At 53.1% G+C, this 13,399-nt stretch overlaps 1 protein-coding gene across 1 annotated transcript in view; it reads left to right on the forward strand.

Moving 5' to 3' along the window:
• Positions 1-294: 294 nt before the first annotated feature.
• LOC125950421 (frizzled-4) overlaps positions 295-13,399 on the forward strand; it is a 38,551-nt gene continuing 25,446 nt past the window's right edge. Inside the window, exons 1-2 of the mRNA XM_049678401.1 lie at positions 295-493; positions 2,173-4,202. Of these exons, the coding sequence (XP_049534358.1) occupies positions 3,268-4,202 (935 nt within the window). The 5' untranslated portion in view covers positions 295-493; positions 2,173-3,267. The remainder of the gene's footprint in view (positions 494-2,172; positions 4,203-13,399) is intronic.

Consider the following 13,399-nt stretch of genomic DNA (forward strand, 5'->3'; position numbering starts at 1 on the left):
TGCCTGCCGGTGGAATGAGACGCGAGAACGGCAGGCATGATCGCGAGCGAGCGAAGAAGGGAGAAGTCGCAGAAAACCACGAGGCCATAACCAAGCAAACAACATAAACAACATGCCAAGCAGGGGCGTGAGTGCGTCGTGCGCGTAAACCCCTCGAGGGGAGAGAGCGCCATCAACCCTTTTTTGGGAGTGAGCAGAAATGGCCGCTCGGCGGGTTGGTTTTCTCGCTCTCAGCACGTACGGGGTAGCACGCACGCGTCTCCCGACTTGTGGCTTTCTCAGAAAACGATCAGCCATCGAGCGAGCGAGACCGCTGTGCGTCGTGTGTGCGTCCGCGAAAGACGACTCATCCTCGGTTTTACGTACCGCGAATGTGCGCAGTATCCTTACAGTCGACTTCGGTGTCCTCGTATCGCTGTTGAACAGGAGAGAGAAGAAACAAAGAGTAGTAGCAGAGATACTGATTCGCCAGCAGTAGTGTACCGTGTTATGTGTAAGTAGTCGAAATCCATATTGGAATGTGACTGGAACGACTAGCATTAGCGTAGAGAGCGAATTGTGATAAGTGAGAAAACACAAGAAGCTATTCTAGCTACTAATTGTTGGTATTGGAATGCGTGTATTCTGAATTTGAATTTGGAATTTTCGTTGCCTTCTACGATTTGAAGTTATTATGCACTCTTCCACCGGCTCCTGTGACCTTCTTGCGGTAGATCAAATCATTGTTTTACGCACTCCATCACCGTCATTTTCGTCATCATTGTGCAGTGTCCCCAAGAGCATACTGTCCCTGATGCCCGTCCTTGTGCGGCGTTAGCTGCGACCCGCCAAACACGTGACGTCACGCGAGCGCGTATTTTCATTTGAGCGCGAATGCGCATGCCGGTGCGCGACCGTGGCTGGAATCGTCATCACCTTCAGCGAGGTGATGTTGCGTTATCACTTTATCTCGCGACCACCGGCGGCGACGATAGCAGCCGCGCGAGGCCAGCTGTAGACGATTTACGGTGGTGGCACGAAACGGCAGCAGCGGTTGGACAAGAAAAGAAAAAAGGAGATAAAAAATTAAAAACCAGACTCGGGAGCGCGGTCAGATCTCTGACTATATACTCAGGCACATGACGAGACACAACAACAGCGTGTTCTGTGTGTGTGCGTGTTTGTGGCGCGTGCAGTTCGTGTGATGGGAGCGGTATTCGGTAGTGGAAAGGGGTGGATCACGTTGGCTGCTACATTTTAAAACATACCATCGAGCTCCCTCGCAAGCGGATCTTTCAGCACCTTTCCGGGGGCACACGGGCGTCGGTGTGTTGTTTGGTTATTGTTTTTATTTGCCTCCGCTGTGTATCTGTTTCCAATTCCGCGCCACACCACGGCCTCTGGGGCTGATCTGGAGGTGCGATCTGTGCGGTTGCTGCGGGTGCTGCGGCTGCATAAATATAACTCCCTCCAGGTCCCGGTCCCGGATTCCCGGTGCGTGCTCTGTGCTGCTGTGGTAAAGTGATATTTACTTATTGTTGGCCGCTGCTGTACCGCCTCACACGATTCGCTCTCTGTCTCTCTCTCTCTTGCTTAGTAGGCTGGTGGGGGGATACTCCTTGGCTCCAATTGTTTACGTTTCCTTGTACGGTGCGCTGTATTCACTGTGAGAAGCGTGAGTGAGCGCGCTTCGCTTCACAGCTCACATCTCACTGGATGCTGGATGCTGTGGAGCCGATGTAGATGTGCCCCCCTCGCCGGACTTAAGGGGCAACCAGACCCTGACTTAAAACTGTAAAATGGGAAAAAAAAGCTGTAATGAAACAAACGGCGCGCACAAGTAAAATAAAACATCTCGCTGACCACGCGGGGATTTGCGCCATCGGTATCGTGGTTTGCGCGGTGCAAAAATAAACATCACACCATCTCGCGAGAAAATGTTGAGCTACACGCATTCCCGCATGTTACACATATGTTTCCGACCCGTGGGGGGGTAGTGTTTTTCCACCCACTGAGTCCAGCAGTAAAATCGCCAACCAACCTGGCTCACTCCACACCGCCGCACGCAGATGGAGCGCGCTGGTGTGTTGAGTGATGATTTATTTTTAATTATTACCACCCGCGGTATTACCCTCGACCTGTGTTCCATACTGACATAAGCTCGGTTTTTTTTTCTTGCATTTCCATTTGCAGAATATCGACGCCACCTTGGCTCAGAAAACTCAGGGATCAGGAAAGGTGAAGAGAAACGGAGTAACGCATTCCTTCTCTGCCTAAAAACAGGTGGCTCAACTGGTTCGAAGTGGCATCAGTAGCAACGGTACAGTCCATTCGATCGGTACTCGTGTACATCGATCGATCGCGATACGCAACGGATAGTGAATATTGTGTGTTGTGATCGTGTGAACGATCGAGCTCACCGGATGAGAGCAGCTCACCAGATCAGTAGCTGAGCTGAAAAAAGGACTCACTGAAGAGAAGCAGACGGAGATCAAGCACGCACACAGAGACACCAAGAGAAAAATCCCGTGTTGTGTGTGAGAAAGATCGCAGACGCAGCATAAGAAGAGGGACAGCAAAAAAAAAGGGCTCGTCGCCTGCGCGATGAGAAACCTGCTGAGAGCATCAGTGCTCGTCGTACAAGATCGCTAAGGGGTCGCTGGAGGCAGCAGAAACCCCAGAGAACCGAACACAACCCGAAAAGCGAAGCGCGAAGAGACACACATAACAGAACCCGGATCATCTCGGAGCGGATCGAGCGTGCTCCGTGCTACAATACAGAGGGTTCGAACTAGCACGAGAAAGCGGCAACATAGCCGAGCAGCCAGACAACCCAGCCGGCCGGGTCGTGGCCGAGAAAGGAACGTACAAACCCGATCGTTAAGACCCGCTAACGAGAAAAGCGAAACCTACGGTGTCGGCGGCAGCGGCTGACCCATCTTTCATCCGGTGCTGCTGCACTTTGTTGTACGTCTCTATGCGTCTGTGAAGAAGTGTCCGTGTGCGCTGGTGTTGCGGCTGGTGGCTTTGGTGTAGTGGCTTGTCGTGGCGTGGAACAATAACAGTGAAGAACGAACGCACAACGGCATTCCAACACGTCTTCGAATGACCGGTAGATAGCCAGTGATGGAACCTCTACGCCATCTCTACTCGTGAACGGTTTGCATAGAGTGACGATCCGATCGGTCCGCGTGATCGGTGTGACTAGTGGTTTGGCGCCAAAGTGACCAAGTTCAAGTGTTCAAGTGTCGTGGTTAATCGCCCGGGTGAAAAGAAAAGAAAGAAACAATGGCACACTCGGTGTTGGCGAAGTGCTGGTGTGTGGTGTTATTGCTGACCGTGGTGGCCGCTGCGAGTAGCAGCAGCAGCAGCAGCAGCAGCAGCAGCAGCAGTTCCGACTTTACCGGTCAGCGGACCTGTGAACCGATCCGGATTGAGCTGTGCCGTGGTATCGGCTACAATGAGACGTCCCTACCGAATATCGTCGGCCATGAGCTGCAATCGGATGCAAACTTTACGCTGCATACGTTCTTTCCGCTGATCCAGTTCGGTTGTAGCAAGCAGCTAAAGTTTTTCCTGTGCGCCACGTACGTACCGATGTGTACGCCCAAGGTTTCGATGCCGATCGGACCGTGCCGGAGTCTGTGCAACACGGTCAAGAACCGGTGCCATCCGATACTGCAGGGTTTCGGGTTTCCGTGGCCATCAGCCCTCGATTGCAACCGATTCCCGGAGGAGAATAATCACGAGCACATGTGCATGCAAGGGCCGGGTGAACCGGCCGACGGTGATGTGCTCGTATCGGACCGCCCGTCCTGCCAGGGGCTCCAGAAATCGAACCTGTACGTCCAGCTGAACCGTTCCGGGCGCTGTGCTCCACTCTGCGAGGCCGACATTCTGTTCGAGCAGGACGAGAAACATTTCGCGGAGGTGTGGCTCACGTCGTGGAGTGTGGCCGCCCTCGGGACGGCCATCGTCGCAACGCTCTGTCTCATCCTGTCGACCAAGCGGTGGGACAAGAGCCTGATGCCGCTCGTCATCAGCCACTGCCTGGTGACGGTCGGATGGGCGGTGCGGTGGCTGGCCGGACGTAATGCGACGGCCTGCGGCTACGATCCACAACTTCCGGGCGTCGCCCTGCTGCTGACCGATGGCCTATCGACCGCACCGTGTGCGGCCACGTTCCTGCTACGCTACTACTTCGGCCTGTCGGCAGCTGTCTGGTAAGTGAGCGGCAGCCATTTATGGCTCTTCTTTTGTTTTTTTGCGGCCGTGTGCTGTGTGTGTTTGAAGAGGTTTCCAGCGCAATTAGATGGGGGAGTAGAAGGGGTGTGGGTGTGGGGTTTCCCAGGGCTCCCATGCACACGGCGAATCCGACGTGGAGTGGTCGGACATGTGGCAACAATTATGGCAGGAAGACGACGCTTCGGGCTACACATTCGTTTCGAGGCAATTGGTCTAATGCGTTGTGTGCACGCAACACCGGTTCAGGCCAGCGGACAGGTCAACGGGGATGCACGCACGCATGACCTACGGGACTCCTCGGTGTCCATGAGCCGGTGCCCAGGATAACTGGTCTTGTGTAGCGTCTTGTCTTGTCCTATTCAAACTGCGCTCGGGCGCGAACTACCTGTGTTAACAGCGGGACCATTTCCCGGAAGATTCGGTTTTATGGTACGCTGCACCCTCGGCTTGTTGCTTCTGGTTTTCTAGACTGGGCCCCGTTGACACATCCCGTATTCTTGGTATTTGCTTGTTCTATTAGACCCTTTTTTTGGGAAGGAAGAACAAAGTCAAACGCTCTGCGGGGCATAGGGCACAGTGCACGGTAGCCAACCGGGGAGTTCTTCTCTTGCGACGCCTGAGGCCCTGTTTAATGGGACAGAATTGAAGACGGGGAATGTGAGATTATTCGGAGTCGATTACCAGAAGCCCATATTGATCATCATCTCGTGGAATAGATTTTATGACCCCAACGAAAGGGAGAGAAAGATTATCTTCACCATATGTATGATGCAGCATCACTAATTCAGATAACATAATGATGCTGCTGCTGATGATGCTGATGATATGATGGCAGTGTGGCTCCGGCGAGCATCGAATGATTAACAGCTCAATTAAGTTTGCCCAATCAATCCACCGCTCATTGCGCCTGCGCCATACCCCGAGGATCATGTTTTGTGCGAACCCTAATCATCTCTCATTATCCTCCCGTAAATACTTCCGATTGTGCGACTGGCCAATGACTACCGGGGGGCTGCAATATGCCTGGCATTTGCCGGGCATCCTCGTTAGCATGAGCATGCCGATGATCCGAGGTCTCATTAGAGGCGAATTTAGGTGTCTGATTATCCTGGTACCCTCCATCGAATCCCACACGCGGCGGATCCACACCATTGCCAAGCACACACCTCGATCGCGCAGCACTCAGGATGGAAACTACTTTCCCAAGTTCAAGCAACCCCAACCCCATCACGAATCCCATCATCCAAGGGGTTTCGGTTTCCTTGGGGAGTCTTTTTCTGAAGGGGAGCAATTTGTTGGATAAACAAACAACCGACGGTTTTGTGAATCGGTCGGTCCCACACCGAGCAGCAGTCAGGCCGTAGTCATCGTCGTCGTCGTCGTCGTCGTATTAGATGCATTGGGCCAGCAGAGGTGGGGTATAATTGTAGACTTCCTGGTAAACAAGATGATCGATGCTGAATTCCCCAAATTATGGAATGCTTTAAGGTGAGGCTAAGAGGGGTTTCGTGATGGCTTCACGTTCGAGCGCAATCGAACGAGCCAAAATCGATCGATGGGCGCGCTTGTGGGGCCTAGCGGAGAGATCGAGAACATCGGGAAGGTAATTGATAGAACCTGCGGTCTCATTAGGCTTCGGGGTAGAAGATCTTCATGTTGAGCCGTGCAGTGGATAGACGGTGAAGGTAGAGGCGGGACGCGAGGATCCATTAATCCGGCTTTCTAACAAGCTCACGAGACGATCGAGCGAGAGAAAGAGAAAGAGAGAGAGAGAGAGAGAGAGAGAGAGAGAGAGAGAGAGAGAAGTTCTTGGTGATGATGGCGAATGGCCCTGATGATCACGGCCAAGACCATCAAACAGCACGAACACGAACACGGCGACGATGACGGTGGCCTGTTGCTGGTGGCATGGGATGGGTTGGTGAGTTTGTTTGGGACGCCCAAGCGGCCGCTTTTGGGGTAGGAAGGGTACGGCGCGCCCGCGTACACGAGAAATACACGATAATCATCATCTTCTCATCAAAGACCCTCCGCTATGGACCGTCACTGCCGCCGCCATCGAGGGTCTTGACCGTCTTTTCACCATCCTCACGTCCTCAAGGCATCGAGAGAAGATGGTCAGTGCCACTAGGCGGTGGTGGCCCGGCCCGAGGCCAACCGTATGCGCCTGAGGCGCATACACAATCAGCCTGTAGCCGGTGTGTGGGATCTCCATTCCAGGTCCCCGGCCTAAAAGCGCTTTGTGATGTGGTTAAAGCTAAAGAGCAGCTTCTTCGATCGGATCCGCGCTCTCTTCGAATCCGATCGATGGCACCTGGGATAGTAAATTACGAATTCTCGCGAACAGCGCGAACCCATGATAAAACATGGTTCGTGCCGTGCGTACACAAGCACAGGGTCGCGGTGTCTGTCATTTTGCCAGAAAACAAGACCTCCAACATTGTGCCTGGAATGGAATGAAACGATGGACCGATCGGTTCGATTGTTCGATCGCTCGCGATCGGCTCGTTGACAAGTGTCCCGGAATGTCCCAAAGTCGTCAGAGGTGGTGCCGTTAATAAGATGAACGCGCTCGTCATCATCATCTTCCGCCTCAAAAACGAGCTGATCTTTAATTATGTCGCGATCACTATTCGAATTCGAGCAGCGGACAGAGGAAAGCAGCAGCCAATTTCCATTTTACTACCTTAAGCCCCCCCCGCCAGCCACCTATTAGTCTTTCCAGATGGTCTCGCTCGCCTTGCGGTGGGAATACTGGCGTTTGCTCCAATTTTTCCAGCTCATTAAGCGAACCTAAGCGGCGTCACCGCCGTTGCCGTCGTCAACTGATCATCATTTCATCATCGTGAGGAGCTGTTGTAGAGCGTTCACCATGGGGGCATGTGGAGATGGCGCATATTTTATCTCGATCCGCATTTTATTTTCACTTTACGCCACCGCCAAGCGGCCATCATCGCGGCCATTTCGTGGCCGTGGCCGTAACCGTGCTGTGGCCGGCGACCACAATTAACTAACCAAAGACACCCGTGGCGAGGTGCGACGTCCAAATGATTTCGCCTAAAGAGGCGGACGAGGTCGATAAATTATGTTAATTTACGTGCGAAGCAACGGTTGTCGTAGGCAGGTTAATGGGGATGGAAAGGGGCGGGGGGGGGGGCTCTTGCCGTGAGGGATGGAGCGTAGATGGATATTTACGAACCTCTCGGATCCCGGAGTGGAACAGTCCCGGAAACATCGTCACGCACCGCCCGCGGGATCCGCCGGCATCAACGGATACATCGTTGTCGTACGTCTCTTTGGCCTTTTCCCGAATGACAAGAACAACGACCGTCTTCAAGAAAGTTCCCCGGCCCTGGCTAGCCGGTCAGCCCGGTCTGGCCGGCAAATTCTGAAGGAGGAAACACAACATTTCCTGTTTCGTATGATGATCGTACCGTAAATCACGGCTCTCCACGAGCGCGGTGAGGAAAGTCCACCCGGCATGCGTGCGTGTGTGTGTGTGTGTGTGGGTCTACGTCAAGCGTGTCAAGCCTCTACCTCCCGGCATTTTACGGATCATTAGTTATTCGTTTCACCTTTCGCTCCATCGCCTGCTACGAGTTTTTGTTTTTATTTTATCTTCTTTTTTTTTTTGGAGACAAATTCTTGCCCACTAGATTCCGGTGCTTGGCGTCACTCGTCGCGTTTTTTGACGACCTACAAAACGGTTTCGGGTTTCAAAGACGCTCGAGCGCCCGACTCCCCGAAAGTGCCATAAAAACGCATAAAAAAGTGTCGCTCGAGAATCCGAATCCACCGCTGGCGCTGTCACTGTCCATGGAGTGCGTGCGTGCGTGCGTGCGTGCGTGCGAGTGGAGCTGGCTGGGTACATTATTTTCCACTTTTGGCGAAACCCCCTCCGGTCCGGTGACCGTGGCCTGTCAACAAGTCCGCAAGTCCCGAAAGACCATATCCATAGTCACGTGTTGTTTGTTGCCGTTGCTTCAGTTTCGCGCTGGTGATTTCGAGTTTTTCCTGTTCTTGCGGCTTGTGAATTATAATATCGCGATAGGCCCGGGAAGGTGGTCTTCTGGAATGTGATCGTTTGCGATCGTTAAATTCGCGGTAAGAATGCCGAATGATCGGCTGGTTTTATGGTGTGGATATAGTTCTTTTACCGCGAACGTTATGGGTTTCCAGATTTACTACCGTTTGACATTTATTGCATGCGTACGTTGGACACAGACGATCGATCGGTCGCTCGGACAATCGCCTTCCAGGTACTTGATCACGGGGAATAAGCAAATAAAGTGGCATACAAAGCGGATTTACAAAATGTCCCAGTACTGAAGTAAGAGAGAAATATGAATAGTTTGCGATTAGCGGAAAATGTGGCTTGGATTGGTCCTTATGAGGGGTAATAATCTATATAAAGACATTTGCATAAATTGTTGCTAACAAGTGCCTCAAACCTGCCCAAAACATTAATAGTAGTCTCTTTTGGTACTGATTGTATCCTTGTATTCACTTGCCTCTTCTGTGAGCGACAAACGATCCTCTAAACTTTCGCCTTTTTCATTCCGTTTGCTCACGCCCTTCCTCGGGACAAGTCTATGCAAACAGATTTCAAATTCAGGCCAAACAACATCCCCGACAACATCTGCACAAAACCGTTCGCCGAATCGATGTGCCAAGTGGCCCTGGCCAACAAAAACCAAAAACATGTGCTGGGGCGCGCGCGCGCACTTCCCCTTGGCCGCGCCAGGCTTTTGTCTCTCCGAGTCATTCTCATGTTACGCGGGTGTTCCATGTTGTTTTCACTCGGGAGAACGTTTCCAAAACATCTTCCAGCCATACCCGGGTACCCGGTGCACAACAAACACACACACCTCCACTTCCGTCTCCTGCAGAGATGCTGATGTTCTAAATTAGAATAAATAAAGCATAATTTGTCCGCATAATGTGCCTGTGAGGCCCAGCCGAGCCGAGAGCCGCGGGAAATCGGATACTTTTTCCGTCCTCTGCCGCTCAACTCAGCGCCATGTTTTCGTGGTTCTTCCGGTCTCCGACCGAACGTTCATCACCGTTCAACGCCGCAGTGTCGCGGCCCGTTTTTGAACAGCCCTGAGCTGCGTCAATGAGGATCGTCGTCGAGGCATGCCACCGAGCTTCCAAGTTTCCTTTTGTTTTTTTTTTTTTGGAATGGGGAGAGGGGAGTTCTAGTGCACGCCAGCTTGCATAACTAAGCAGCATATAGCGTCACGGTTGCTCGAGCTCCTCATCCCCACTCCACTGGGCTGGGGCTTGAGAGACTTAAATTAACTTAAATGAAGTGAGAATTTTGATTGCCGATAGAGACAACGTACGTGCGTCGTCGTGGACCCGGGGTGACATGTTGTATTTGTCGGCATCACTTTTGTTTGCGTTTTTATGTTCGTTCGTTCGTTCGTTCGCTCGCTATGCTCGATGCGCCATGTTGTGCCTATCGTTTCCCACCGATCTGCCTGTGGAAGCGGCTGTGGAGCTTCTTCTTCTTCTTCATCCTCGAACCCAGGGATAGTGGCCATCTGCTGTCGAAGTCGGCATTGTGGTCGGAATATTTATGCCACCATTTTATGCATCCAGCGAGGAAAACGCGTATGCAATTCCAATGCTACCCATCCGCGTCTAGGCGGTGTGGACCTAGACCGGGGGGGGGCGAGGGCGATGTACCGTGGGGCCCATCCTGACATATCCGCCTTTTTCAGTAACGGTCCCGGCGGCTGGTGGACCATTCCCCGTCACCCGGCGTCCCGGTGAACGGACGGACACACGGACCAAAGCCCATTATATGCGGCGCTGGAACACTTATTAGCGGAGGAGCAACGACAGACAGAGACTGCTGCTGAAGTCGTCTGCCGCACCGGTCAGGCACATAACAGTACTAATGCTCGGTGTGGATAATGGCGTGGCGAAGTGGCGCAGTCCCGCAGTCTGGACTGCGGCTGCCGTTGCGGAACCATTTTCGGTGGTACCGATCGACAATTACGTTCCTCTCGTGGTAAATTGGTCCGTAACGTCGTTCTCCACACGCTACTACAGCCCGGGCCCTGGCTAAAGTGGGGCGAAGTGGGTGCCTCTCGATCGCGAGCCACTTCTTCTTCTTTGCCTCTTTCTTCCGTTTTGTACTTCATCGATGGTACGAACACTTCTTTCCAGGTTGGGTGCGGTGAAATGGCACGCAGCAAACGCACTTCTCAACCACAACGTATTACTACTACTACTACTACTACTACCTACCACTGGTGCTAGTGCCGGTGCAAAGGCGGTTTGAAGTGAAATTTGGCATCATTACGAAAACAACCACACCATAATTGCGCCTCCGACTCGTTAAGATGATGACGAGCAGGGGGTGGCCGGCCAGTGAGCTCTCGCTTGTTCGCCTCTCGAGCGAGATCTCCACCAGCCTGCCATGCACGCCAGTGAGTATGCATGATCATGGCGTACGTCGGGCCGTATAGGACCTACTACCGACTGTGTGTGTGTGTGTGTGTGTGTCGGAGTGATGGATTGATGCCGTACCATGATGCTGCTGCTGCTGACAGTGCCCAAGATCTTGTAGACAGGCCTGATCCATCGAAAGGGTCTGCTGACGTTGTGCGGTTCCGCTTGGCCGCAAGATTGCAAGATGACGAGGCCATCGGCCGGCCACTGGACCGCCCTCGTCGTCGTCGTTTGCACCACTCCCACCACGTTTGACGATGAAATGGCAATCAATGGGTTTGCATTGATGGCGTCAGCGGTGGCAGCAGATAGTTAGATAGCGTTGGATTTCAAGATTAACCCCGATTAAAGTAGAGGGGACGTAGACCGCGACTTGGAGATCACTCTCCGCGTTAGTCGCATTTCGAAAAGGTTCACAAAACGATGCAACATAATTGTGCTGATCGTCACCAGCCATCGTTTGCGTTGCTCGCTCGCTACATGCACTGATCATACATCATATGATGCACCATGAACAGCAGATCGGGGACGGAACGGAAATGCACCGTGTGAAATACGTTCCTCTCCCAGGGGTGGGGGGTGGAACATGGGAGACCCACACCAACGCGAGTCTCCTCCCTCGATCATTATCGACTTCCCGCGATCGCGGCAAGCTGCAATCAGCTCGCTCGCCCGATCATAATAAGCATGGCCTCTCCCTGTGTAGCGAATGTGGCGTGGCGTGGCGTGGCGTGGCCGTTTGTTGAACGGGCGCGGTCGCGGTCGCGTTCCCGATCGTCGTCGTCATCGCCGTCGTCAGGTTCAACAACACTGCCGTGATCCTCGCGGGGCGATATCATACACTTTACACTTTCCAACAGAAACTCTGTTGGAACTGGTGGTAACTAGGGAATGGGAGGCGAGCACGTTTGCTGGCTTTCCCTCCCCCCGCCCTCCCCGGAGCTGTTTTTCTCTGTTGTGTCCGGAGTAAAGTCCGGGAGTTGAGAGCCGCCCTATGTACACACCATAGGACCAGCACACGGACAACCTCTGGGTAAAGGTGCTGCTGTTGCTGCTGCTGCTGCTGCTTATTGACATAGATGCAGAAATCGATTTCTGTGCAAACATGTGGCCTCGTACGGCCACTTTACGGCGTTTCCCTTCGGTTGTTCGACGCCTCCCAGTGTACTGTCTCTGTGTTTGTTCCGCGCAGCGCGTGTGCGTTTGTGTGTGAGCGGTTTGGAGACCTACCATCTTTGGCCACCAGTGGAATGTCTGGAGGTGGTACGGAAGACTAAGGCGGTATCCGGGATTGAAGAGCTGACCAGCCAGCCTGCCAGCCAGCCCGCCAGCTCGTTGTAACCGGATGCCTGATCAATATTTGAGTAATTGGATAAATATGTACCTTGCCCCGGTGCGGCTGGTGTCGCTGGCATCGCCGGTAGGAGGGAACTATAACAACCCGGTAGATGTTCGGCCACAGTTTTCTCACCCTCAACCGGGAACTGTAGTGGCCACAATGGCGTTGGGCCCCGGTGACGACCTCCCAGAAGTTCGGAGGGTCGTTTGTCTAGGGTTCTCTAATCGTTTGCATGCCTGGAGAGCAGTGTGTTGTGCTAGGTAATCAACACAGACCACAACACACACTCCTGGGGGCAGCTTCGACACTTGGCACCTCTTTAACCTGTGTTTTTTTTATTTTCGGTGTGACCACTGGACCACCGCGGACACACCTCTTACGACAACGAGCTCTTATCCGGCCCCATCGAAAAACGCTTTCTGCGGCATGAACTGTAAATAGTAGCGGCAGCAGCAGCAGCAGCAGCGAGTACTGGACGACCAGTGCTTCGAGGTCGATGTCGACTTTGCTCGAGTGCAGCGCCCTAACCTCACTTACCACACACTGGTACGGTTGAGCGGGCTTGCAAATGGTTAGCTCGTTAGAGATCGCTGGCTAAACGAACTCGAAAAGTTGTGCCTCCGGAGTGATCAAAGACCCCTGCTGCTCTGGACAGCCAGTCGGGACAGGAGGAAAGGAGGAAAGGAGTTTCCTTCAGCTAGCAGCCACTGCACCATTTTCAATCGTTTCGTCGGCCCGAAAACGGCGAAAGCCATAAATCCTTCAAAACGTCATAACGGCCTGCCATAAACGTTGGTTCCAGCTCATAACCAGCGGCAGGGAACCGTTTCGCGCCGTCGCCGTGTTCTCCCCGCGTTCTGGCGTACACCCACAGCACAGCTAGCTGGTGGTGCGTCCTCTATTTTTAATCAGTGGCAGTGGCAAAAGGGGAGAGAAGTTCCACGCGAAACCCCTCTTGCCTGCCCGGCGGGGGTCCGGTCCGGTTTTACAGCTCGCCAGAACGGTGCCGGTGCTAGGTCCACCGGTTGCATACCCGATAAGCATCTAGCACACGATCGCTAATTAGCTGGCCGTGTGTGGTTCTCTACTTCCATAAGGGATTGGCTGGCTGGCGAGCGGTTAACAGAACTCGGTTTAGCACACAGGAGTACTACAGAGGAGCGCACCTTTTTTTTTCGCAATAGAGCGAATCTCTTTTGCCCGAACGCTCAAGGTTAGGATTGATCCGAGTGCTTGCTTCAAGATCAAATCCCACCCCCTGCGGGGGTCATCGTAGTGGTGGAGTTCAACGGGGTGGGATATAAAATCATAAAAATTATGGAAGAACATGGAACACGGAGCTGGTGGCTTGTCGAGAGGTAACTGGTCAATACA

Source organism: Anopheles darlingi, chromosome 2 (assembly GCF_943734745.1).
Source record: "Anopheles darlingi chromosome 2, idAnoDarlMG_H_01, whole genome shotgun sequence".
In the NCBI taxonomy this organism is placed as follows: domain Eukaryota; kingdom Metazoa; phylum Arthropoda; class Insecta; order Diptera; family Culicidae; genus Anopheles; species Anopheles darlingi.